Below are 27,967 nucleotides of genomic sequence, written 5' to 3' on the forward strand. Positions count from 1 at the left end.
ATGCTCAGCCTTCACTGCAGTCTGCCCAAAAGCAATTGCCTGCTGGGTAGAAGCGCACATTTTCAGCAAAATTGGCTGAATTGTGCAGTGCGCGTGCATTTGCACCACCTTACAACCCTAGCTCAGTCCGAGGAACTGAGGTCTTCCTTTCTACGTTCCCATCTCACTGGCTGAGTTTGTAACTCCGAGGCCAAGTGAGGCCTGGTGGTGTGAGGCCTGCCACCGAGGTAGCTGTGTAGGGAGCTCCCTTGGGTCTTCAAACTCTGATTAAAACTCTGGGTAGTTTGGCTAGGGCAAAAATTTGAAAGGTTTTGCTTGTTTCGTTGTCTGTTTTTTAATGCCAGTGACAGCACCAGGGCAGATGTTGTAAGAAGTCATCGGGTGGTGAAGCAGCGCGATGCTTCTACAGAGAGGCAGCCGGCCTCTGTTGTCCATATATAATTGTCTCAGACATAATGAACTGCCACAGGGAAGTGGGGGAAGAGCATCACGTAGGCAGAAAAGCAGGTCATGTGAAAAGGCCTCTTCCAGAGCACCATTTCCTATTCCCCAGCCCTCCTAGAGATGTCGGGCAGTCAGAACTGTAAAGCAACGTTTACAAATAAATCCCCTTTCTGGTTTCATCACACAAGGAATGTAATTTAATGGCACTGAACTGATGATAAGGAAATCAGCCAGTAGCGTGAACATAAAGACATCAATAATTCAGGATCTTTGCTTATTTCTGCTATGCTGCTTTAACTTTCTACTCAGCGATGAATAAATCAGTACTGCGATGACATCAACAAGGCTGCACGGGCCATCAAATGCAAAAGCTGACAGACAGCTGTCACAGGGCTGCATTTCTGTCTTCACGGCCCGAAAGAAAGTTTCAGTTCCCGAACTCGTATCACGGTCACATCTTTACTGTGCACAGAAAGGCACTACGCTGAGTCTAAAGTTGTTAGAAATTGTTATAAAATGTGTATTTTGTAGTCCTAGGAGCAGCAAGTAAACATCCTGTGTGAAATAGCCTAGTGACAAAACAGCTCCCTCAGGTGCAGTGAATGCTTTTAGGCTGCATAAAGTGAAAAATGCCATATAGAAATAGCACAACTCTTCCGACGCCGTTTGATCGAGCAAACAAACGCAGGCAATTTTTCAGTAAGCCAATAGGTTTGCTTCCTGGTGTTTGTATTTTCTACATAGTGGGAAATTACCGCAAATCATTTCTAACATTCGGATACAGTCCTCTGAAGAGAAAAATAATCTACTTGTAATACCCCACTTTTTTTTTTTTTTGGCATCTTAACAATGCACAAACAAAATGCACTTGCTGCAGCTCCGAAAATTGCTATCCATCTCTGCGCAATCTCTCACCCCAGAAGATTGCTGTTTGAGGCCAAACTGCTGCCGAGGAATTAAGGCATCAAGCTGACTTCTTAAATATTCCACCGCATGAGTAGCTCTTTGGTGCTCTCTGATTCACTTATAGACAGACGTAGAGAACCGAGGCTACATTCGCTGTGCTTCCTGCCAAGAAATTTAATCCCTAAAGCCACGTTTACAGGAAAACAGGAGGATAAACATCACTATCATGCTAATGCAAGATTTCCCACTGTCAATCCATTTATTTTTTTCCAGAAAGTAAATTTTGCTAAACATACACAAAAGCATGAGCCCTTTTATATATTTATATATATGTGTATATATATATAACAATCATGAAACACTTCATTTTGCTTAGCTTTTCTTCGTTTGGCATTAGTGTATGGACAGAATTATGGAAAACGCTTGCCATATCGTCTGTCTTTCCATTTGCTCTTTCCTAAATTTCCATTCGTACGCTTTGTCTAAAATAAAGAGCCAGGATGCACACATTCATTAGGAAATCAAAGCTGCTTTACAAAACTGTCTTACACATGTCCACTGTAATCAGAATACTCTGGATTTTATTTTTAGAAGACCTGAGAAGCCAAACTGCAGCCGAAGTTAACCATAGCTGTGAAAACCGATAACATGAAATCACTCCCTGTCTGTTGCACCGTGACAAATTTTGTATTTCAGTCGGTCTGGCAGCTTGCTTTTATCAACATACTTTTGAAAGCATCCCTGAATGGCTTACTAGTTGCAAGCGAAGATACATTATTCTTTTAAACAATAAGGGCGGTACCGTGACCAGCTGGCTGCTTAGAGAATGCATGCCTTAATATTTTGTAGCCTGCTATTCTCCGCAGCATTGTTTGACCCACGGAACTATCACCTTTTTAAGTATGCATCTGCTTACCCCTATTGAGCAGCTTTCTGTGGTAACATCTAGCTTGTCGTTATCTGGCAGCTTTTATCTGAAACTGTCCAAGCTGCTAGAATCATGCGGATTCGGAGTGGAAAATATTAACTAGATTCTGCTATTTGCAGAAGCATGAGGGTGACAGCTAAAAAAGCTCAGAACTTGGCACTACGAAACTGCGAAAACAGGGATGAAGAGGGGAGTCTTACGTTATATCGTATTATAGCTATTTTCCTGTTAAAAATTTAAAACTCCAGAAAGAGTTTTGTTTGTGTCCCATGCTTCACATGGGTTATGGAAACACTGTTGTATTTGTAATATTCACGTTGCATATCTTATTGCCTGGTTGTCAGTCGGTTCCCATTCTCTGAGTGTCATATTTTTGTGATGAGCAGTGACAGCTCTACCTAGAAGGAATAAAATTTCCTTTTACCTGCTAACAGTCATGATGGGAAGTTTCATATGAACGTGCAAGAACAAAACCAAAGATAAAACACATGTTCTTTTCCATGGACAGCTGTCAGCATTGAGAAACTGGTGACAAATTGTATCTGTGTATTTTGGCAAGTCATACTTTACCTGTGTTTTGGCAGAGTATTTGGGATCAATAAAGCGAGACCTCTGGCATTTCCAGGAGCATTTGCTGCATTCTGCAGGGGCAGAGAGGAACGGGTTCATGCAGCCGTTCTCTGCATGACAGGTGACAGCGCTTCGCTTCCCAGAGGTTCTGGGATTGCAGGGGAAGGGTCGGTGTGCTCCAAAGCATTAGCGCCTGCTCCACCACAAAGCCTTGGGGCCAACCGGGGGAGCTGGCACACTTTTTAGAAATTAATTAGCTCCCTCTCCAATATGTCATTGGCAATAATAATTCCAAGGGTTTTGGTGGAAACAACACATCACACGCTGGCCCCCGCAGTACTGTATTTCTGCTCTTCCAGCAGCTAGGAGAGAACTGTAGCGTTTGAGAAGCCACACTGCCTGCAAGGAGAGGATGTGGCATACACATCCACAGCACATTAAGTCCCCAAAGTACAGAACAGACAGAAGACTCAGAAAATTTACCAAAATTAAAAAAAAAAAAAAATGGGTATAAAAAATACCCAGCCAAGGTTTCCCCTCCAAAATGAAGGAAAGTTAAACTGCACGACTTTCCTTCTGATGCCCTTCTTTCTTTAACCTCTCTCCTCCTCTTCCCCCAAATCAAGCTTTTCTCTACAAAACTTTATCTCAGCTGCTGATATATGGGTGCCAAAGCGTACGTGAGAAAATTCTAGAACTGTAAAATAAAATAACCTGATGTCATTGGTTTTAAATCAAAGACACAGGGTCCAAACCTTCACTGAAAAGACCTAGGGGTCTACAAATCAAAAATAACTTTGAAACTACAGATCTAGAAAAAGCCTATCTCAAGGACATGATCTTCTTCCAAATATTGTTATATTTTAAATAAGTGTTAACATTACAAAAGCAAACTGTACAGCATACACAATTTGGTCCTGTTGTAAAATACATTTACATCGTAAAAGAGTAGCTTCTTATACATACACGTACAATCAAACCAAGTGTTTAAGTTTTCATATACATGCTTTCTCACCAGGTCCATATATAATCATTCATACTTCTTATATAGTTTGCTTTATGTTCATGTTTTGCAGGGGATTGTGTTTTAACAAAATTCCAGTGATTAATCTCGCTGGCAAGAGTGACCAACAGTTAATCTGAGCAGCTACTGGATACTCTGAATGTAAAGGAAACCTTACACTGATCAAACGTGCATCTGGTAATAACAGCTGCAGCCACACATATATAGAGGGAGAATGCTCCATCAAAGCATTTAAAATTAGAAATGTTTTTAAAAAAAAATCATAACCATGCTATTCTTAAGGAATGAGAAAGTATTCAAACAATTGTGAATGAACACGTTTGACAAAGTTAACCTACTTAAGAGACAACTCAAACCCCAACCAGCTCTAGCACGTGAATTCCTTGCCTATGTTCCATTGCAATCAGGAAAAATCTGACTTAAGGGAACTGAAGCATCTACGCAATGTTAATAATGTCAACTAAACTCAAATATGAAATGCAGCCAGATTGAGTCTCGTGTCTCTTGAAACCACAAAACCTTTGAGAATTATCTTCAAAATTCTCTCAAATCATCTGCTTAAGGTAAGGACTACAGAGATTAATTGCTCTCTGGTACCAATATTACACAAGCCAGTACACAGGCTCTATTCAAACAGCTGCACTTTCCCTGGAGAAATTGGCAAATTAAGAGTATTGACAGTAGCTGCACAGAAAGGCATATTTCTACATGTACGCCTGTGTGTAGACCTTGAAGAACACGGTCTGTTCAGCAGGTGATTCCAGCGTGGACGTTCCCCATCTGTGACACAGGTCCTGTTGGGAGAACTGGGGATGAGAAGATTACACAAGACCCGTTTGTTTCTGCTTGGCTGATACACCACTGAGTACATATGAAAAAGGTTAGCAGGGCCTTGCGGGACTCATGATCACAGGCAGGTTTCACAAGCGCTCCGCTGGCAGTGGCAGCACATACACTGGTCTATCCTGACAGATAAAGCCCGTTTCTGAGTTGCCTGCTCCCAGCAGCACGCCAGGCCCACGTGCCACGCCAGCAGCTGGCACACTCGCAGAACAGACCAGCCTGGGGACGCGATCCTGCCGAAACCAAGCGGCTCGCTCGCTTTTACGGTCCTTGATGGCGCGCTCGGGTTGTTAAATTGTTCATCGCCACGCACGTGGCTGCCGCCGTTACTACCAGCACGCTCGGGGTTTCGCGCTGGCTCATCGCACAGAAGAGACGGTGCCAGGGGAAAATTCAGGGAGGCACTCGCTCCCTTCCAACCCCCTCCACAGGCATTTTGGTGCTCTTCGCCCGCCCAGCAGCTCTCCGCTCTGACAGAACCGCGGGCACAACGCGCCCGCTTTCAACAGGCGCGCGCGGCGGAGCCGTTGATCCCCTCGCGAGCCCACCGCCCTTGCCTCAGTTTCCCTCCCGCGCGCGGGCGGCCGTTAACGGCCGCGGGCACGCGCGCCGCGGGGCGGGGCGGCGTGTGGAGGGGGGGGGGAGGGAGGGGGGGGATCCCCTCGTCCCCGTGCCCGCCTCGCCTCGCCCCGCTCCCCCCCCCTCCCCTTCCACCCCCCCCCCGCCGCTTTCCAGGCTCGGGCGGGCGGACCAATGGGAGCGCCGCGCACGTGACGAGCGCTCCCCGCGATGACCTCATCCCTGGTGTGGGATGACGTCAAATTCAAGATGGATGGAATCACGGCGGCGGCAGCGGCGGCGGCGGCGGGGGAGCCGTGAGCGGGGCCGCCGCGGGGGGCTGAGGCGGGGAGCGGGTGAGTAACGGCCGCGTCTCGCGCCCCCCGGCCCGCAGCGTGAGGGGGACAGGGGAGGGGAGGGGGGGGAGCCGAGCAGGCGCGGGCGAAGCCCCCCCCCCCCTTCCTCCTCCTCCTCCTCCTCCTCCTCCTCCTCCGCCCCCCACGGTGTACCAGAGGCGTCTTTTCCTGACGTAACTCCGAGGTGCTTTTATTTTTTTATTTTTTTAATTTTTTTTTTTTTTTTTTAGCCTTTCCCCTCCTTCTCTCTCTCTCTCCTTCTCCTTCTTTCCACCCCAGCGGCGGAGCGCGCCTGCGCCGGTTACGAAACGCGTCGTCGCCGCTGCGCCTCGCGGCACGCACCCGCCACATCGCCCCGCCGCTCTCCCCCCCACCCCCAACCCAACCCCCCCACCTCAACGCCCTCCGGCCCTGCGCTGTGCGCATGCGCCGCGCCCGCGCCCCTCCTCCTCCTCCTCCTCCGGCGGGCGAAGCGCGGAACTGCGCCTGCGCGGAGTGGGGGGGGGGGGAGAGGGGGTGGTGCGCGCCTGCGCTGGGCGGCGGGAAGCCCCGCCCCGCCCCCTGCGCGTGGCCGCGGCTGAGGGGGCGGTTGGCGGCCCCGTGACGGGGGGGGACGGTTGTGAGGGGCGGAGGCGGCCCCGCCGCGTCCCGGCCGCTCGCAGGTGTTAAACGAGGCGGGAGCTGCTCGCCTCAGCCCTCCCTGGTCACGCTGAGCCCTTGAGGAGGGAGTAGTGTGTAGTGGAAAAGCGCCCCGGCTGCCCGCCGGTGACATTACCAAAAGCTGTGCCATATCGACCCCGTTAGAGCTGTCCGGGTTCTGCCTCAGTGCCCCTCAAGTTTCAACTCCAAACTCTCTCACGTACCCAGCCTGGTTTTTGCTCACACAAAATCCCAGAAACGCTTCGTCTAAAGCAGTCGTTTTCACGAGGCAGGACCTCATCACATACTGAGCGAGCGCTTCTCAAGAATTAAATGGCATTTGTTTAAAAACTATGTTTCTAAAAACTTTTTTTTTTTTTTTTGTCTAAAAGCAGTTTTTGCTGTTGGAAGTACAGCAGCACTAATAGGCTGTAGGTACAAGATTATGTTGGACCACACAACCTCAATTTTTTTCAAGTACAGCAACCGTTTAGTCGTTAACAGTTAAGATACCACGAATATTTTTATCCTTAGGACAATGTCAACACAGAAGCACAGTTTCTTTCTAAACACGTTTTTATACAACCCATTTTTAATTTTTAGTACCGAATCGGGAGCAGTAAATCCGTTTTACAGGTAGAGCGGGTACTGCTCTGTATTTGTGTCCCCCGAGCACTGCCAGTTACAGCCCTCTCTTCTGACTTTGCTCAAACGGACGAACCGACTGCCTTGACTAAAATTTTCCACCAGCCTTGTGCTGATGTTCTTGGGGGGGAAAGTTTTGAGCAAACCGTAGCTACTGTTTTTATAAAAACTGTTTGCAGAAAACAAATGATGTGGCCAGCTCTTGAGTGGATGAGGATCTCACATCCTTTTCTGTCTGAAGCTTTTCTTGCACTCGTGGTACAGAGTTGTCCTCTCAGAAGAACCTACCTGTAGAAAATCCACCGAGTGTGGCTGGATTGTGACTGCTGAAAGAATTTACAAATACACGTTCTCAGTAGGGACTTGCAGGGAGGTGTCACAGATGATAGCTCGTGGGGTCCTCAGCTATGACGGCGTGTGTCGGAAGAGGATTTATTGGGGTTTTCTCCAGCTTTGAGCTCCCCAGAGCCTGCTGGAGCTACGATCCCATTGCAGATGAGAACTGAGTGGGTGACTGTGTCTCATTTTCAGTGGTAGTCCTCCTCTGATTTGATCACATTCAGCATTGCCTGTGATCCCAACTGTGGGATCAAAGTCATAATGAACTGGATGTGTTTTTAAACACCTACAGTGACTTATCATTTAGTATTTATTAGCAATTTAACTTCATGTGAAAAGCAGCAATAGCATATAAGAAGTTCCATGAGTCCTGTTTGCTCTGTACATTTAATTGTACACAAAGACCATAAGGGAGGCCACGTGCCCTCACTTTTCCTCCTGTGCAGATCTCCAGAAGCTGGCTGTCTCTAAGACACAAGGGTTCTGAGCTCATCTTTCTCCTGTGTGTGCGATGCCAGAGAATACTGGTGCTCAGAGAATCAGAGAGCTGGTGCCATGATCATCCGCATAGGAATGGCCAGCTAAGCTTTCCTTAGGGTTTGAGTGGACAACTTCACGGAAAGCCGTGAGCTGTCATGGTGTACTGAAGCTGTTTATTTTTGAACTTCGGTGGCTGTCAAGCAGTCAGCGTTAAAAACATCAAGGAGTTGCCATTTTTAGTTCTCAAGGTTCTGAAAGTTGTTTTGTCTGCACGGCAGTGATAACTCTGGTCTATAAACAAGCGTGGCCTTACTGGGGAGAGGAAGGAGGAGCCGGGGAGAGGAAACGGGGCTGCAACCACCCTATAGCTCGTACTGCGCTCAGAGGTGCTGTGCTGTGAGTCACACACTACAGTTGCAGCTGCTTCCAGCGCTCATTAAAAGAAATTCTCAGCTTTAGAGCAAGTGAACTGCTTTGTAGTGAACGCTGCTACATTGAGTGGTCAGAGATCCTCAGAAAAAGGGGAAAGAAAAAGTCTTGATGCTGCACAATCCTCTGTTGCAAAGGGAAAGATCGGAAGAAGCAGTACTTTAAAATAGACATTCTGTGCAGAGGGAGTCGCTTTCCTCAAATATTTATACTGTAGATTCAATATTATTTAATGTTTAACTTTTCCTTTTTTTCTTTAGCAATAATATTTAAGACAGCAATTCTATTACATCTTTCATTTGGCAGTGAAATAAAACAACAAAAAAGCTGTTGCTGTCGTTCACCAGCTACTTCAGGTGTTACGCTGTTCTCCAATAGTGCAGGTGTGTGTTATGAACAAAACAATAAAGAGCTGAACAACTTCTCTACCTTCCTAAACTCATTCTAAGCCCCCCCCCACACACACACACACTACCATCAGCTCTAAAAATCTCGCATTCCATGAAAAAATAGTTTTAAAATCAATCAGTCCTGATTGTCAGCTTTTTTTTCGTCTTCCCGTCTTTGCTATGCAAAATCTTCCGTGCAATCTGTAATAAAAAGGCATTAAAAGTCCTCTGCCCAAATAATTTCAAAAATAGCTGAGTTGCAAAACTTGTCCTTTCACAGTAATTCATCTACGATCAAATTCCTTCCTTTGGGAAAGGAAGAAATACTTTTTCCCTTTTTCCTCAGAGCACCAGCCTCCGTGCCCGTGGTTTATCGCACATCAGCGCTTAGCAGCGTGAGTAACCCCTGGGTTGTGATTCATTCCCCGTCGTCCCCTCTCTAAGTTGTGGTTAGCTCAGGGGCACCTCTCGCTCTGAGGTCAGCCCAGGTCCCCATCACCCCCCCTCTCATTTCCTTCCAGGAAAGGCAGGCACCGAGCCTGATGCCCCAGTAGATTAGGAGCTGGGGAAGTAGCAGTAGCACCCACCAGGTAACAAACGTGAGGGCTGCTTTGGCTCCAGCTGGTTGACTTCCTGGTCTGAATATGTTTGTGAGCATCTTAGGAGGGTTTTGCAGCAATAGTGTCCTTGTCCAGCCAATACGCCTCACAGGAATCCTTTTAAAGTAAGTTAGGAAACACGGGAGGAAAAGCAGCAGAATTACAGTGATTGCCAACCACTCTTTGCTGCAGCCAGGTCCGTCTGACCCAACTAGAAGGAATTTGTCTTGTGCCAGGACCGAACTCTGGGTGCAGCCCTGCAGCTATTGAGGTCAGCAGCCAAATTGCCCGCAAACTTAGCAAGAAGAGGAGCAGCTCCTTCCTTGTGCGTTCTTCAGAGGTGTAACAAAAAGCTACAGTGTTCTTGGTCGCTAGTGCAAGTGGAGGAGGAGGTTTGCTTAATAAATGAATGAACAAAGCTGAGACACCCAGCTCCAAGTGCACGGGGACTTGGAGCTGAAGATCTTCCACGTGCTTTTTGTGACCCTGTAAGTCTTCTGCTTGACTCACGTCCAATTGCTGTTGCCTCCCCACTCTTACAGTGTGCTCTTAGCGATGGCTGTGTGGACTTTTCTTTAGATCCCTCCAGGGGGTAGAAGACACCTGCGCTCCCCAAATCCTGCAAACTGCCGAGTTGCTCACTCGGCGAGTTTTTAGGCTCAGCCCACATTCCAGCTTTTATAAAAGTTCTTTTTTTTGCGTTAAAATTAAGTACGTGACTTTTGCCCCCGTCCCCCTTATTCTTGTGCAAACCTTAGTGTAAAAATTGCGTTGGTAGGAAATCATCTTACGTGGGTATTATTAACTTCTCTTCCCACCCAAAATTCACCATTCCCATAAAAAAAAAATCTCTATATTAATGGGCATATTGCCATCATTAGGGTTTGTCATTTTCACTATGCCAGCAAACTTAAAAGCAGAACGTAAATACGGTTTTGTTGTGAATTGGGCCAGTTAAACAAAACGAGAGCGGCTCATGTAGCAAAGCAGGTGACTGGAGGATTATCCAGCTTGCTAAGCGTTATCTCAGCCTTGCCAATAAAATAATAAACCCAGCCCGCAGCGGGCGCGCAGCCATACACATCTGGTGTGCAGCTCCCCTCCGCTTTCGTGATTTCACGCGTCTCTTATCAAAAAGTCCAATGAAATATTTCTGGGGATCATTCATCAAGTGTTTAAACTGCACGCTCTGCCACTGGGTCGCTGGGGCTTGTCCCATTGGAGATTTTAGTGGCAGTGTTACAAAACTCGGAGGAATGAAAACCGAAGGCTTCCTTAGGGAAAGGGATTTGAAAACTTCTTAGTCTCTTGATTTTTATTACAACAATTTGGATGTCGAGTCACGCACTCCTCGGTCGACGTGTTGAGGCCAGGACCAACATTTTATCAAACCGCTTTTAATGTGTTTAAATCTTCCAAGAAGGATGAGAGAAGCTGTTCCTGCCCTCTCCCTTCCATCCAGTGGTTGTGCAATCCCCCCGTGAGCTGGGTCAGTTTTCTGGTCTGACGGGGAGCTCGTCCTTCCTTGCAGAGGGAGGAGGCACGCGCTGATCCTCGCCCGAGCAATCCCCGATTAGGCAGGGTTGGGAATGAGGTGAAATCGCAGCCTTTGCTGCTCGCTCCTGAACAGGGGTGTGAAGGGCAAGCGGAGCCTTGTGGTGGTGGTCTGGGGTTTTGTAGAGTGCTGCGGGTCAGGAGGAGCTGTGCTGAGTGTCAGTGGGCAAAACTGCGGGTATGGTCTGCGTGTGGAAAATGGTTTTTAATTTCTAATTGGATGTCTGGTCTGCGACAGGACAACTGCTGGTTATCTCTCTGTGGTGGAGGGCGAAAGACTGCGCAATGTTGGAGAATTTCTTCTTTTCCTGTCCTTAAATTTCTTTGTATGCCTGTGGGTTAAATAGTTGGAAAATAGTATACCGATGTCACACATTAACAAACGCATTACTTATCTGACTTTATGCCCATCTTCATACCAGTAAGGCTCTGCTGCTGCTGACCTACTGGAAGTGAAATGTATTTGTCATCCTGGAGAAAGTTTTCAGCGTTGTCTGCAGTGAAAAACACAGCAATAGCAGCTGAAATCACATTTTACAAAACCCAGAAAGACAAAATCCCCAAACCTGCAGCAGGAGATCGCTCAAATGCGTAGTTAGAAGAAGATGCCAGAAGTGCAAACCACCTTGCTCTCTCTGCAGGTTCAAAGCTTGTGGTTCTGCATCTAAGAAAAGGCATTTGATAAGCTGTGGTCAAGCTCAAATAATAAAATCCAGCACAGGGTGCTCGAGCAGAAGTTCAAGCAGTGTCGGCTGCTTCTGCATCTGGACTCTTGATGGAGAAGGAGACTTTTTTTCCCCCGGTGTCTGAAAGAGCACGAGAGCAAGCAGAGCCATCGCAGCCCCTGCAGGCGCTTACAGCTGAGCTCTTACAACTTGCCCGTGCTCACCTGGGAACCGCAGGGAGCCCCTGGTGTTTCTCAGCCGGGTCCCCCAGTCCGTGCTCCTCTGGGTTTTGGTGGGTTCCCCCCCCCCACGGTTACGTGTGCATTTCCCTGTTAAAACCACCCTTAACCCCCGCTTGTTGCCTGCCCCCTCTGTGTGCACCCCTTCCTCTTCCCTTGCGTTTTCTGGTCCTGCCTGTGGTTTCTCTCAGCCCTGACACCTCCTTGCTGCAGCGCTGCATCCCCTTACGTGTCTCAGGGCGCAGCCTGTCCCACTGCCACCCCCAACACGCCAGTAACATTCAGCTGACAGCTACGTGGCTATAATGGGTGTCAGCAGGCAACATCGACATCTTATTTTAGTCGCTTATGTACACGCAGGTGTAAGCTGTTATGTGTAAACTTCTCACAAGTCGGCCTGGTTCTGGTTGTAAAGTTCCAGCGCTGGGGACTTCTTTGCTTCTGAAAGTGATGTTTCAGAGCAGCAAGGCTGATGGAGCGACTTGCTGACAAAGAATGAGCAGTTTCATGGCTTCTCTTGCGGCAGCTCTGAGGCGTCTGACCTCTCGGTGAGCTGATTAATCTTCTAACCTTATAAAAGAGCAAGCTTCTAAAAGGCTGGGTTGATTTTTTTTTTCTTTTTCCTGCTTCATTTTAGGGAGCTGAATCAACTTACTTGGAGGTCAAACAGGCAGCAGAGCTGGTAAAAGGAAGAGGAGGGTCCCAGAGGGCTGGGAGCAGGAGGCAGGAGCGTGAGGGACAGAGGAACAGAAGGGGATCTAACACTGCGAGGGCAGGTAGCTGCTGAAGATAATGAACTGCTGAGCCAAAGAGAAAGCTTTTTCATCCTTTACTTGTGAAGAGCTTTCAAGAGTAGAGCCTTCCTTTTTGCAGAAAGTCATTTTGAAGTAGTAGAGGTGTCTTCTTCTGCCCTTGTTCAATATATATATATATACACAATGATCATCATCTGGCCGAACGTGGTACTCCAGTCTCCGAAGCCTGATATCGGTAAGGGGCTGTCGAAGGCTGACAGCACAATTTCTTCCCAACCTCTCAAAGGAAGGCTGCAGCCACTTCTGCTGCACTTACCTCTGCTGGGCCTGGAGTCTCGCTGTCACTGTGCCTCCTGCAGACCCGCAGCTGCTGTAGCAGCTGAACACAGACGGTGGGAGATCTTTTGGTGTGCTCCGTTTCCTTGATGTCACCCCAACACCAGGGAAGAAAATAGGAAGTAGCTTTGTTTCCGGTCAGTAGTGAAGATGGCTGGGAAAAACGGTTGGAGAGAGTAGAAGGTGATTATCTGGAGGCTGACAGGAAAGGGCTTAGGCGAAATAATTTTCAGCTGAGGAATTATAATTCCTCAAAAACCTGGAATCAGATCTAGAGGCTGGCATAGCTCTGTTATCTGCACAATGCTAGGCATGCCGTTTGTATCGGGGTGGAGTGCCAGCAGCCTTACATCAGCTTTAGTGGAAAGTTGTTGTAAGGAGTTCTTGTCTTCCTAAAGCTGCAGCGCTGCCACCGTTTGCTGCCTCTTCGGTTGTGCCAGAGCAATTGTTTCTGAGATGGTGCTTTACTGTGAGCACTGACCGGCATTTGAAAAGAAATATTTGTTTTCTATTTATTGCCTAACCTGGCCTGTGATGCAGGCTGGCAAATATTTGTATGAGTGTGGTGATTTTACGCAGCTGGGCAGCTGAACTCCACCACAGCTGCTCTCTCACTCCCCCTCCTCAAAGGAAAAGGGGGAAAAATACAATGGAAAGAGCTTAAGGGTTGAGATAAGGACAGGGAGATCCCTCAACAATTACTGTCACAGGCAAAACAGACTCGGCATAGGGAGATCAATATAATTTCATGCCTATCACTAGCAGACTCGAGCAGTGAGAAATTAAAGCACACTAAAAACACCTTCCATCCACCCACCGTCTCTTACGTCCTCCCCCCAAGCAGTGCAGGGGATTGGGGAATGGGGGCTGCGGTCAGTCCCTGATGCTTGGTCTCCACCGCTCCCTCAGGGTCCCTCCCTGTCCCTGCTCCCTGTGGGGTCCCTCCCATGGGATGCCGTCCTTCCCCAGCTGAGCCTGCGGGGGCTGCCCACAGGCAGCAGCTCTTCAAGCACTGCTCCCACACGGCTCCGTCCCACGGGGTCCATCCATCCATCCCCCAGGAGCAAACTGCTCCAGCACGGGTCCCCCACGGGTGGGCGGCAGCTCCCCCCAGGCCCCCTGCTCCTGCAGGGGCTCTCCATGGGCTGCAGCCTCCTCCAGGCCACATCCACCTGCTCCATGGGGGCTCCTCCACCCATGGGGGGGCTGCAGCGTGGAGATCTGCTCCATGTGGGACCCATGGGCTGCAGGGGGACAGCCTGCTCCACCAGGGGCCTCTCCCTGCACAGGCCGCAGGGGAACTGCTGCTGCCTGCCTGGAGCACCTCCTGCCCTCCTGCTGCACTCACCTGGGGGCTGCAGGGCTGGGTCTCTCAGTGCTCTCTCTCTCCTCTCCCAGCTGCTGTTGCATGGCATTTTTCCTCTTCCTTATCTCTGCTCTCCCAGACGCCCACCCAGCATCACCCCCTGGCTCAGCTCTGGCCAGCAGTGGGTCCCTCTTGCAGCTGGCTGGAGCTAGTGCTGCTCTGGCATGGGGCAGCTGCTGGGCTTTGTTCACAGAGGCCACCCCTGCAGCCCCCCTGCTACCAAAACCTTGCCACATAAACCCAAGACAACCAGCACAGCTGCAGAAGGTGTGAACTGTGGTGTGCAGATAGGATGAACCAAAGGGAGCAGGAGTGTTTTGGATCAACTTTATTACTGCCTAGTGTTCATGCAGTGAAACTTTAATACAGCGTACATTTACACTAGTAATCTTTGTGGGGGTTTTGGTTTCTTTTTAAATCTGTCTTAAGGCTTTCTGGTAGTCTGTGTAAATGTGTTGAAATGGTTCTGCATGACCAGTTCTGGTTTTGTTTCTTAATGCATCATGTAACTTGTTTTATTTCAGACTGTTGCATTTAAAGGCTGTTAAGCTGAAAGTCAAGCACTTGAATTGGGCAAGTCCGGGATTAAAGCTGCCTTTGCAGGATTAATTCAGTCCCTTGCTAGTTGTAGATGTCGCAGCCTTGGTTACTCTTAAAGGGACAGAGTTGGGTTACGCCAGAGCTCTGCCTCCTTCAGAGCACACGAGCTGTGCTTGGAGAATGAAACGGGGGATTGTACTAGCATAATTATCTCTGCCTCGTGTAATGGAATAAATTGAAGGTGTTCTACGAATAAAAAGGGGAATGCAGGAGGAAAAATGGGGGACTGTTGGGTGCTGCTTGAGATGTGTCACTTTTACCCCCGTCTGTACTAACAGCATGACTGTGTTATGGTGAACAAATGAACACACAGTAATTAATTGCACGTTTATTTTGCAAATGTCTTACGGAAGACACAGGGCCTGGGTAAAGCAGATTAAAATGAAAGATTTGAAAATATTTCAAAACACTTGGCTGTCTCCTTCCCAGAGCATCCTTGAAGTATGGGTTCAGCAGCAGCTTCCAGTGGGTGTCTGTACAGTGATGCGTTTGGTTCAAGTTTCCTTCCTAAATACATCGTTCGTTTATTTCTCTACACTATGCTGCAGCTTGTATCACAGATAAATCACTTGAGCATGTAAACTCAGTTTCTTTAAGGTGAAACCAAAGGAAGAGATGCATTCCTGGAGCACATCCTAGTAACACTGCAGGTGTTACTGAGTGCACAGGCCTGGAGACCGGACAGTCAGACCCCGGCACTTCAAATGGCAGAGGTGTCCCGAAAGTAGCTCACGCCCCAGACAGTACTTTTACATAAAACATAGAAAGCAGAACAAGACAGATGGGTTTCTCACATTCATAGAAGCCTCACAGTTCTGCTTTTTTAGAGGGAGGTGTGGGGGAATTAAGGATAAGTGACTGTGGATGAAGCAACGCTGCAAGGCACTGAAACTCTCAGTTAAGAGATCTGGTGAGGAAACAGAATTCAGCCGCTGCTGTTGCCATGATGCTGTTCCTTCTTTCAGTAGGTTCAGAGGTAGCTCAGTCCTGTGGCATGACCAGTGCTCTGAGAAACTGTATCCCACGCCCTTGAAGTCATCTCAGTAATACCAGTTCAGACTTGGATCACCTCTTTCTAGCCACTGGTTGTAAGATTTCCCATTCCCGTTTATTAATTACAGGGTTGTGATTTCTTATTTTTTGATGTATTATTTTTTTAGCTTTGCTTGTAAGTTGATGAACGGTTGTGCTGGCTCTGGCTGGGATGTTACCTTTCCCTGCAGCAGCCCACGCAGTGCTGTGCTCTGCACTTGGAGCTGGAACAGCAGCGTTATCACCCCAGTGTTGTGTCTGCTGCTGAGCAGTGCTGGCACCGCACCAGGGCTCCCTCCAACCCTCCTAGGGGGTGGGCAAAAAGTGAGGAGAGAAACATCACTAGGGCAGCTGACCTAACCCAACCAAAGGGCTATTCCATACCATGTGGTGTCACGCTCAGCAATAAAAGGGAAACAGGAAGAAGAGGGGAGGGGTGGGCTCCCGTGAAAACATCGGTCCTCCTCCCGAACACCGGCTGCGTGCGTTGAGGCCCTGCTGCAAGGACGTGATCAAGCATCGCTCATTTGTGGGAAGTAGAGAGTCATTTCTTTCCTCTGCACTTCCACACAGCCTTCATTTGTTTTGTTTTGATTTGTTTTCTCCTCTCCCTCTCCCTTTTCCGCTTTCCTTTTTTTTTTTTCCTTTAGTTAAATTGATTAGTTAATAATAATCTTTCCTTAATAATTATTGTTTGTTTTGTTTTGTTTTGTTTTTCCCTTTAATTAAATTATCCTTATCTCAACCCGTGAGATGTTCTCTACTTCACTTCTTCCCCTCCTCATCTAAGGAGGGGGAGTGAGAGAGCGGTTGTGGTGTTTAGCTGCCTGGCACGGTAAAACCACCACAGCAGCGAAACCTTTGTGGTATAATAGCATACACCTTATGTAAATATCTTTCAAACAGTTTCTTAAATCAACTGCAAAAAGAACAGAACTGCTTCTAACAGACACATCGTTGATTTGTTCTACATCACCATAGAGGAAGATGGTGTAAAATTCCTACTTACAGGGTAACGAATTATAATAGTAACATCTGGGGATAACTGTTCCTCTAGCATCTAGGTGGTGGGCAGAAACTGCTTTTATGCTGATAAATAAGATGGGGCGTTCAGCTCACTGATAATTTTTAAGCTAGAACAAAGCCCTGCTGGGATGCTTCAAGCAAAATCATGAAATTTCCAAGAAACCAGATTGTGACAGAGCAGTGCAAGAAGTGACACATGTATCGTAGCTAGAAGGGTATGTTAACAGCACTCGCTAAATATAAGTGAACATGATGAATTAATCTAGATTACAGACACTAATCCTGCTTCTGTCTCCCTCCCCAGTATTATTGTCCTTTCCATCCTATTAAAAATAACAAAAACCCTTTAATTTGCTCCATCAGCAGGAGGCTGTCGGGGTTGCCTAACTTTAGAAGGTGACTTGGCATCATTAAGTGTCCTCATTTCAGCTGGGACGGAGTTAATTTTCTTCATAGCTGCAAGTACAGTGTTTTGGACTTAGAGTGGAAACAGGGGCGATAACACGCCGATGTTTTAGCTGTAGCAGAGCAGCACTTGCACAGAGCCAAGGACTTTCCAGCTCCTCGTGCTGCCCTGCCAGTGAGGGGCTGGGGGTGCTGCAGGAGCTGCGGGGGGCACAGCCAGGACAGCTGGCCCGGGCTGGCCCGAGGGATGTCCCACACCACAGGCGTTGTGCTCAGCAATAAAACTGGGGTGTTGGCCGAGGCGGGGGGGCTGCTTCTGTCTGGGGACTGGCTGGGCATCAGCCAGCGTGTGCTGAGCTGCTGTGCTGTGCATCAAGTGCTTTTTACCTTTCTTTTGTTCCTCCGTTCCTCTGTTCTTTCATTCTTTCTTCCATTCTTCCTTTTGTCCTTTCCCTCTCTCGTTCTTTCCTCCGTCTGTTCTCATTAAACTGCCTCAACCCACAAGTTCTTGCACTTTTACTTTTTTTTCGGTTCTCCCCCACCTCTCTGTGGGGGAGTGAGCGAGTGTCTGGGAGGCACCTAGCTGCCTGCTGGGTTAAACCACAGCACTATCTGATTCAGAAGTTCATCGCTGCAGTTGCCAAGGTTGATCTTCATAAAGCTAAAGCTGAGAAAAAGGTGATCAGGGGAAACAATTAAATGGCACTCCTTCATGTGGATGGGTATACTGCAGGTAGAGAATACAGCCCCTTCACACCCCTCTAATTAGTTCAATGTAATAATCTGTGTAAGATCATTGTACGATCAACTATTAAGGTATGTTTGAAAGTGTTCTTTAACATGAGTTGGTTCTTCTCGTGCCTGTGCATCTGCTGGGGCCAACAATATTAATTCCCGGAGCTGTCCTCCAAACTAGCTGTTTGCTTCAGCAATATTGATGGCCTTTTAGCCTGTTTATGAAGGGCAGACAGATTAGCTATGTTCACATTACCTCCGAGAACTGTTTGCATAAAGCAACCTGCGACTTTTTTCTTGTTGTTCTCTTTCAGAAACATCCGAATCATGGAGGGGCTCTTGCATTACATAAATCCGGCACATGCCATTTCACTTCTGAGCGCACTGAATGAGGAGCGTCTAAAGGGACAGCTGTGTGATGTTGTTCTGATAGTAGGAGACCAGAAATTTCGAGCTCATAAAAACGTTCTGGCTGCCAGCAGTGAGTACTTCCAGACTCTGTTCACGAATAAGGAGAATGAGTCTCAGTCGGTGTTTCAGCTCGACTTTTGCGAACCAGATGCTTTTGATAATGTGTTGAACTACATCTATTCCTCATCCTTGTTCATTGAGAAAGGCAGTCTGGCAGCTGTGCAAGAACTGGGCTACAGCCTTGGGATATCCTTTCTTACAAACATTGTTTCTAAGAGCCCTCAAGCTCCTTTTCCAGCTTGCCCCGTTAAGAAGATACTGTATCAAGACGAAGAGGAAAGTAGTTCTCAGAAGAGAAGTGTCATTGTCTGTCAGAACAGAATTGAAGCACAAGGGAAGAGTATAAATCAAACACAACATGACTTAAGCCATACTTCTAAACCTTTACCCTCTGTTGCTGTCAAAACTAGCATTAGACCGCAAGCAGCAAAACCCACCGAAACCCTTCACAATTTATCACTGACTGAAAGGAGATGGCTGAAAGACAACCCTGTGAGCTACACCAAGCTTCATGAAACTTCTGGAACTGTAGAGGATCAGAGCAGATGTGGCTTGGTGAAAAGGAACACAGTACTGCCTCAAAAGCCCTTAGCAGAGAAAGAAATTGCAAGCGATGAACCTGGAAGCAGCGGCCAGCTCTTGAGAGGAAAGGCTGCAGAGGTGTCATTAAAGAGGCCGCGTCCTCCGGTCTTATCTCTGCGGGGCTCGTCGGAATCTACGTTTTTGCTGCGAGAGGCAGGAAAAGGAAATGGCCAAGGTGAAGACAGGAATTTGCTATACTACTCCAAGTTAGGGCTGGTAATCCCGTCTAGTGGATCTGGTCCTGAAAACCAAAGTATTGACCGAAGTGGGCCACTTGTAAAAAGCCTCCTTCGAAGGTCACTGTCCATGGACAGTCAGGTTCCTATGTATTCACCTTCTGTTGACCTAAAGCCTTCACAGGTATCATCCTCCTCCTCACCGGGAACTAACGATTCCCAGAAGACGTTTAACGTTGCATCTCAGAAGTCGTGTTTGAAGGAGTCGTCAGAGAAGTTAGTCTTAGACGAAAAGCCACAGGTAATGCACCCACATCGCCTTAGGTCTTTCAGTGCCTCTCAGTCAACCGATAGGGAGGTGGCTTCCCCTCTCACAGAGGTGCGAATAAAAACTGAACCCAGCAGTCCACTTTCAGATCCTTCCGAAATAATTAGAGTCACGGTGGGCGACGCATCAGTGTCTACGAATAAAGACTTTGCTTTCAAAACCGAGGATGATCATAAGGAGCCAAGCAGACTGCCTGCGAAGAGGAGATTTCAAGCGGATAGGAGGCTGCCGTTTAAGAAACTGAAGGTGAATGAGCAAGGTTCCCCTGAGTCAGACGAAAACTTTGAGGAAGGCTCGAGCCCCACGCACCTTGATGCTGATTTTGCTGATTCCGACGTCAGCAAGGATGAATACAGTGAGATGGAAGAAGCAAGACCAAATAAAAAATTTAAATGCAAGCACTGCCTTAAAATTTTCAGATCAACAGCAGGTCTTCACCGTCACGTTAACATGTATCATAATCCAGAGAAGCCCTATGCTTGTGACATATGCCACAAGAGGTTTCACACCAATTTCAAAGTGTGGACGCACTGCCAGACGCAGCATGGAATCGTGAAGAATCCCTCGCCTGCTTCCAGCTCGCATGCGGTTTTGGATGAAAAATTCCAAAGAAAACTGATCGATATAGTGAGAGAGAGAGAAATTAAGAAAGCTCTCATAGTTAAACTGCGACGCGGCAAGCAGGGTTTTCAGGGACAGTCTGCTTCACAAGCACAACAAGTCATCAAAAGGAATTTAAGGTCGAGAACGAAAGGAGCCTATATCTGTGTCTACTGTGGGAAGGCTTACCGTTTCCTCTCTCAATTCAAACAGCACATAAAAATGCACCCAGGGGAGAAACCAATCGGAGGAAACAAGGCTCCCAAGCAGAAAGACCACGCTCACATTGAAAGTCCGGTGGAGAACAAAGAAGTTTATCAGTGCCGTCTCTGTAACGCTAAGCTGTCTTCGCTTATCGAGCAGGGGAATCACGAGCGACTCTGTAGAAACGCTACTGTCTGTCCGTACTGCAGCCTTAGATTTTCCTCCCCGGAGCTGAAGCATGAGCACGAAAGCAAGTGTGAATACAAGAAGCTCACCTGTCTGGAGTGCATGCGCACCTTTAAGTCGTCCTTCAGCATCTGGCGTCATCAGGTGGAAGTCCACAACCAGAACACCATGTCTCCCACAGAGAACTTTTATTTGCCTATCCTGGATCACAACGGAGAAGTAACGAGCTCGTCGAGGTTGCCTTCCCAGCCGGAGTCCAATAAAGCGAACAATTTTGCCGCAAAGGAGGATGGAGTATTCAGTGACTCGTCAGAACAGATCAACTTCGACTCTGAAGACTCCTCGTGCCTGCCCGAAGACTTAAGCGTTTCCAAGCAGTTTAAAATCCAAATCAAGGAGGAGCCCACGGACGATGTAGAGGAAGAGGCCAGTGAAACGAGCAGAGAACCCAAGGAAGTGGTCTCCAACAAAGACGCCGGCCTGTGGCCCTGTGAGAAGTGCGGGAAGATTTTCACGGTGCGCAAGCAGCTGGAGCGTCACCAAGAGCTCCTGTGCTCCGTCAAGCCGTTCATTTGCCACGTGTGCAACAAGGCCTTCCGAACCAATTTCCGGCTCTGGAGTCACTTCCAGTCCCACATGTCCCAGGCCACAGAGGAGTCCTCGAACAAGGAGCCCGAGATATGCCCGCCCGCTAATTCCCCGTCACCGCCACCTTTACCTCCGCCCCCACCGCTGCCCAAAATCCAGCCTTTGGAGCCCGATAGCCCAACCGGCTTGTCCGAAAGCTCCGCTACTACTGAAAAATTGTTTGTCCCACAGGAGTCAGACACGCTCTTCTATCATGCTCCACCGCTCTCGGCAATCACGTTCAAAAGACAATACATGTGTAAACTCTGTCACAGGACTTTCAAGACAGCTTTTAGTCTTTGGAGCCATGAACAGACACACAATTAGCTTTAACAGATACCTTAAAGAGCTGGCTCAGTGGAGGCTATTTTCAGGATCTCGGACGTCTGCCATATAAACCAGAAAACGAAGAGGATCAAAGCAACGGCGACAGGAGATTGGGAATTTGTGATGCTGCTTGGATTTGAAGATTAAGGTAAACTAACTTGGTTAGTAGATAGCAAGCCGAGTAATTTAAAATACTGTGGTCTGGGATCTAATAGCAACAGAATATTTTGATTTCATTTAACACTGAAATGCAATCGCATCTGGATTGTATGCATGGATCTTCATCCTGTGATGTTGGTGTGCGCGTGTGTATTATATATAAAGTTATATATTAAATGAAAGAGCAACAACCATGTGGATTCTAACTGTGAGTTTATAGTAGTGAAATACTGTAACCAACTTCACTGATTTTATTTTTATTTTTCATTTTCTCCTTTTAAATAAACCAACACACAAGCTCCATATAAATATCTGCCATGCACGTGCAGTTAGGGAGGAAGTGGATGGAGTGTCTTGCTGTATCGACTTGGGTCTTAGAGATCTTTAGCAATAACAAATAAACCTCAAGTTTCAGTAATCCTGGTATTATTGGATACGAATGTTTGATACTTTAAGGGAAGAGAGAATTGTTTGTTGTTATATGGAACTTGTACAAATTAAAATAGAATCTAAAGTCAGCAATATTATTACTGAGATTTTATATTAAAAAAAAAAAAAAAAAACAGCAGCAAGCCTGCTTTCAGCCATTTAATTATAAGTTTCTAAGAAAAATTGGGGGAGGGGGTACATCGCTTTATATAATGTCCCAAAGAATAATTTACTATAGATATTTCGGTAGCTGAAGTTGTATTAACAACCATTATAACTCAAATGGTACTGTTTATAACATGAAGTGAGATTGAATAGATGTCAGACAAGTTTCAAAATTTTGTTTCCACTGTTTGTACAACTGTTTGTAATTCTAACTACAAAGGAATGTATAACTATTAAAGCAAAACAAGAGAGCTCGTTGAGGGATAGAAGAATAGTTGTGTTCCTACACACAGTAATAAGCTTGGCCATGAGTACAAAGATATGTTTTATCAAAAGCGAAAAATGTAAATATTTATATAGACACCTGTATAAATGAAGAAGTATGTATTTGAGATTCGTATTAAGCGTACATATCCAGCGCAGAGCAGAGGAGAAGACATCACACTACAATCACTGTATTTTAGGAGTACAATGCATAGAGTATTTCTTTCTGCCGCTTTCTATCATTTGTGGTACTGTGTTGCAGTTTTCTAATTTGTTAAAAATCATGGGTGTAATGGGCTGCAGATGCTTCGTGTGGTTCCATTATTTTACTGCAAATCACAACTGGAGCGTTTAGCATAAGCAGGATCGTAGAAGCTATAGCACGGGTCCAAAATTACTCTGCAAGTAAAGGAAATACTTACCCAGAAGCAGTGGTAAATTAACAGGGAGAAGATTTTCCGCTAGAATTTACACCTAAAGGAGTGGTGCTGGATTGAAGTGAGCAGCAAGGATATAAGAGACTCAGACAGTGCTTATGGCCTTGACCGACGAGCCCGGGAGGCTGGGAGATGGGGACCGCACCGCACACTACCTAGCCAGAGCCCAGCCCGTGTTCACGGAGAGCAGCAGGAGGCCGGTGCCGATGTCACTGGGAGCAGCAGCGAGGCTTTAATCCTCTCTGGTTCTAATCACGCGTTTGTTTCAGCATCCCAAACTCCAAACGAATTGCACACTGATCCCAGGATCTGAGGATGTACATCCTCAGTTAGGCACGCACAGGGAGAGTTTTTTTCTCCCAACTGTGCCACTGTTAGTTTTTTTCCTAACGGAATTTTTTAGTGTTTTTTCCTGCAATTTAAGTTTAAAAGTGTTGGCTCAGTATGGACCACTGACTTTGTTCAGCTACCAAAAAAAGGTAATGCCATTTTCAAGCCTCTTCTTTCATTTTTTGATGAAAATCTAAAATTGTTACTATACATGCTAGTAGTAACACTTTATCCTTTTTGTTCGCTTCCAAGCAAACTGCATCTGAATGTGGTAAACTGTAAGAATATCAAATTCTTTACATGAAATTGCAATTGAAACAAAATTCTTACATACTCATTAGGTGGAATAGAAAATGTCACTATCAAATAAGACTAAATTTCCTTCTCACAAGAAAAAAACAATAAATGAAATGCTTAATACACTTAACCTGATTTAACAAAATGAGAAAGACATGAAGACTTGCTGAATACGCTTTAAATGTGCATAAGAAATCTGTGCATAGAAAATAGCAACATGTCAACTGGTACCTAAGTTCTCACCAATGATTCTTCTTCAGATACACTTAAAATAGTTTCTATCCAACCTTTTAAAAATCAGTGTGCTTTCTAAGGGAAAGTGGCAACTAGTTCATCAACGCTACAGTCATCTACCATCCAACTGGGTTCTGATGTATGGTATGATGATAAATACGGCACATTTAAAATCAGAAGCTCATACAGTGTCTTTCAAGAAACCTTGACCTTCTTCCTAGTACACTATGTATTATATTTAACAAACAAACAAACAAAAATATTTCTGGTCTAAATAGCCTCCTTCTAAGCTTTTCTGCAGAATTTTTTAAGTTTTGTTTTTAACTTTGAGCGTGTTCTGTGTTTTGTTTTGTTTTTTTTTTTTAAATTCGGTTCCTGCTTAGTAAAGGAATTCAGGATCTCTGAAGTTTAAATATGAGATGTTTATATAGTAGTTCTGGTTTTCTATTAGCTTTTTATACAGTATCTTTAAAAGCCCTTGATAGAAGTGTTTATTTTGGAGGATACGGAATAAATATGCTTCCACTTATATAACTTTAATATATGTTTTAAAAGTTAAATTATGGAGAAAAAAAAATGTTAGTTGCTTGTTTATAAATAAAGGTCTTCTGAAGAGTGTCTAGCTTGGCCACAGCCAAAATAAAAGGCAAATTTATTGACACAAAAACCTGTCCTCATCATATTTTGTTTAATTTTGTAACTGTGTACTGAGGTGATGCAAAGTTAGAGCTCTTGTTAAATACAAAAACTGTTGTTTTTTTTTTTTCTTCTTAAAATTTGTGACAGGAATGTGCAGATGTTTTAATATATAGATTAGAATCTTTAATTCTTTCTTTTGGGGTTATTTTTATAATCTGTCCAATGAATCTCAGAGAACTAAACTGCTTCAGTGGAAGTCCAGCGAAAACTTCCATTGCATTTACGAGGAGCAGGGTTGAGCCATGAAATGTATTTTGTTTGGGGACTTCTCTTCCTTTCGGGCACTGTGTTGGCAAAGGTTTAAGCATATGCTTAAGTTCCATGGAGATCAGTCTTAACTTTTTTTTTTAAATACATGCTTAAGGTTTTTCATATTTTGGGACCATGATCACCCACTGAAAGTGAGAAATGGCAGAAAAAAAGACATATGGATACAGTATTTAAGTTCTAGAACCAAAAGTTAAGTTGAATTTTCCCCTACATAAAAACTGCATGCACAGCTAAAGCTTCTGCAGTTTTACAGAAACAAAGGTCATCAACCAGTAATCATTTAGGTGGATTTCTGTAAGGCCTTTGGTGTGATCCCCCACGACATTCTTGCCGCCTCGTTGAAGGGATGTTGGTTTGATGGATGGACTGTTCGACGGAGAGAGAATTGGCTGGAGGGCCACGTCCAAAGAGTTTTAGTCAACAGCTCAGTGTCTGAGTGTAAAGACAAGGGGTGTCCCTCCAGGGTCTGTGCTGGGACCAATACTATTGAATATCTTCATCAGGGACAGTGGGATTAAGCTTGTGGGTGACACGAAGCTACTCAGCTCGTGCATCGGTACAGCAGAGGGAAGGGATGCCATCCGGAGGGACCTTGGCAGGCTTGAGGTGCGCGCCCCCTCGTGAAGTTCAGCAAGGCCAAGAACAAGGACTGGGTGAGGAATGGACCGAGAGCAGCCCTGCAGAGGACTTGGGGATATGAAAAATGGGATGTGAGCCAGCAATGTGTGCCTGCAGCCCAGAAAACCAGCCCTATCCTGGGCTGCATCAAAAGCAGCGTGGCTAGCAGAGCAAGGGAGGGGATTCTGCCCCTCTGCTCTGCTCTCCTGAGACCCCACCTGAAGTGCTGCCTTCAGCTCTGGGCCCCCAGCACAAGAAGGATGTAGAATTATTAGAAAGAGTCCAGAGGAGGGCCACAAAGATGCTCAGAGGGATGAAGCTCCTGTCCTATGAAGACAGGCTGAGGGAGCTGGGGTTGTTCAGCCTGGAGAAGGCTCTGGGGAGACCTTACAGCAGCCTGCCAGTACCTAAAGGGGCCTGCAGGAAGGCTGGGGAGGGGCTCTGTCAGGGAGCATAGTAATAGCACAAGGAGTAATGGCTTTAAATTAAAGGAGGGTAGGGTTAGATTAGGTATAAGAAAGAAATTCTTCACTTTGAGGGTGTTGAGGCCCTGGCACAGGCTGCCCAGAGAAGCTGTGGGTGCCCCATCCCTGGGGGTGCTCAAGGCCAGGCTGGATGGGGCTGTGGGCAGCCTGGGCTGCGGGGAGGTGTCCCTGCCCATGGCAGGGGGGTGGAACCAGGTGGTCTTTCAGGTCCCTTCCAACACAAACTGTTCTATGATAATACTGTCTCTACTTCATGTATATATATATTTTTTTTCCATAAGGGGGAATGAAACACCCGGACAGTTAACTGAGCAGATAACCTGCTGAAGCAGTGGGTGACACTAGAGTTTGTCTTACGTCCTTCAGAATGGAGATGTAGCCTTATCTGTGAACCAAAACACACAGCCATGACTTGTTCCTGCATTTCCTATTTAGGCAAGCATTCTAGTGGCATCCAGTAGATTTTTTATTTTTTTTTTTTTGGTGGTGGTGGTTGGTTTTTTTGTTTGTTTGTTTTTATCCCCCAAGTAGGATGTGCGGGTTTGGTCTGAAGCTACACGTACTCTGTTTTTGTTCCAAGCTTCCAGTGGTAAAACTAGAAGTTCCTCATATGGGACAAGGACAGACTATGCCTAACTTCTTGGCACTAACAGTGAGGGTGCAAATATCTGGCATGAGCCTGTAATCTGGCATGTGCCTATACTGTTCAATAAAATTGTTTACATTTTCCTACCAGAAGATTTAGATAAAAATCAAAGTAAGGTTAGCTTTTTTTAACGTTGCTGTTAATGAATCAGTGTTAATTTTTATTTTTTTTTTTTGGTTGAACACAGCCTGATAGTATTTTTTAATGTCATTGATTCTTGTTTATTTAAAATGACTTGTGAAAAATTGTACTATAAGTGTTGTACATAAGGGGACACTATCAAGAGAAAGGTTGTATACTGTAAAAGTGCTTATCTGTATTAACAATACTTGATATGAATAAAATCAATTTCAAGACATGAATTGACTCACAACACTTGAGCTGCTTAGGCATGAGAATGCCTACTAAAGGCATCCGCAGTTGTTTCAAGGATGCCTGTAAATTGTATCTGAATTCTGTGGGCTGAGCTTATCTTTCATTTTGCTTTTTCTCTAACTGTTCCAGAATAAAGGACCTGATCTGTTTTTTCCTTTTTTGATTTTTCAGTGATACACCGTACCTTCCAAAGATACAAGCTTCCCACTACTGCAGCCACATGTTCAATTAAAACATGTATGTAAAGGCAGAAAGAAAAAAAAAAAAAACTTTTTGCAAAATAACTTCACAAAAGATGTACAAAATATTCATTTTAAAGCTTCTTCTTGACAGTGTCCCTTTTTAAAAAACAGGAAAATGGAATCACTTGTAGTATTTGGGTGCAGGGGAACAGTTTCCTACAGTTTCTACAAGCTGGAATTATCCAATATATTTGCTATAGAATTTTCCAATTCGTTACGTAAAATCACTTGTCATTTTAAAGCATTATAGAGGTAAGACAAAAGAAGCCGGTTTTATAATCCTGTATACCTTACAGTCATTGTATATCAATTCAATACACCAGTGCTGAATTTTAATTAAGAATGGGTTTTTACTTTTTTTAGGACTGAGACTTACTAGCTTAGGGTAACTTTTTTTCTTTAATGTAATGTAAATCCATTGCTGCTTTGTACAACTTTTTCTACTGTGTGTTTTCTTTACTTAGATCTTGACTAAGAAATGTTGGCGTCCAATAAACTTACACTTTGTTTCTTTTGAATTATCGTGTTTTATACTGGATTCTCTTGGCAAATTGAGATGTTATTGTACATGCCATTGTGCCTGTGGGACTGGAATTTTGTTTACAAAAAGACTTCTTTTGATCTAGTTGTTGAATGCAAATGACAGTTTTTACTTTACTAAAATAATGACTTTTTGTGTGCTTTAGTAAGTGTCTCAGCAAACTTTTTGCTGGAAAATACAAGAAAACTGACTGCTGTAGAAAATCTGATGAAAACTTGAGCTGTGCCCAAATTCTGCTTCCTCTGCAATCAATGATTAAAACAACTTTGTGGAAGCAAGGTTACATTGACTGAGTATCTCTTTCATCTAAAGCTGGATTGAACCAGATGTTTGAAAATACACCGTCAGGAACGGTTATGGTGTTTTGCAGTGCTCTCATCAAAAGCTGTTTTGCAGCATATATTTCCATCTCC

The 27,967-nt window shown here is 45.7% G+C and overlaps 1 protein-coding gene across 5 annotated transcripts in view; it reads left to right on the forward strand.

The window, feature by feature from the left end:
• The first annotated feature begins 5,474 nt into the window (after positions 1-5,474).
• Positions 5,475-27,967, forward strand: part of ZBTB21 (zinc finger and BTB domain containing 21) — a 29,281-nt gene continuing 6,788 nt past the window's right edge. For 3 of the 5 annotated variants that reach the window (XR_014696398.1, XR_014696399.1, XR_014696400.1), the window contains exon 1: positions 17,833-21,511. Coding sequence is in view for 1 of the 5 variants with exons in the window: in XM_084530768.1 (XP_084386894.1) it covers positions 18,190-21,363 (3,174 nt within the window). In the remaining 4 variants the exon portion in view is untranslated. Of the gene's footprint in view, positions 5,630-17,832; positions 27,833-27,967 lie in introns of those variants that run through there. The other 2 variants (XM_084530768.1, XR_014696401.1) reach the window with 2 other exon arrangements.

The sequence above is a fragment of the Aythya ferina genome (genome assembly GCF_964211825.1).
Source record: "Aythya ferina genome assembly, chromosome: 1".
NCBI lineage: Eukaryota > Metazoa > Chordata > Aves > Anseriformes > Anatidae > Aythya > Aythya ferina.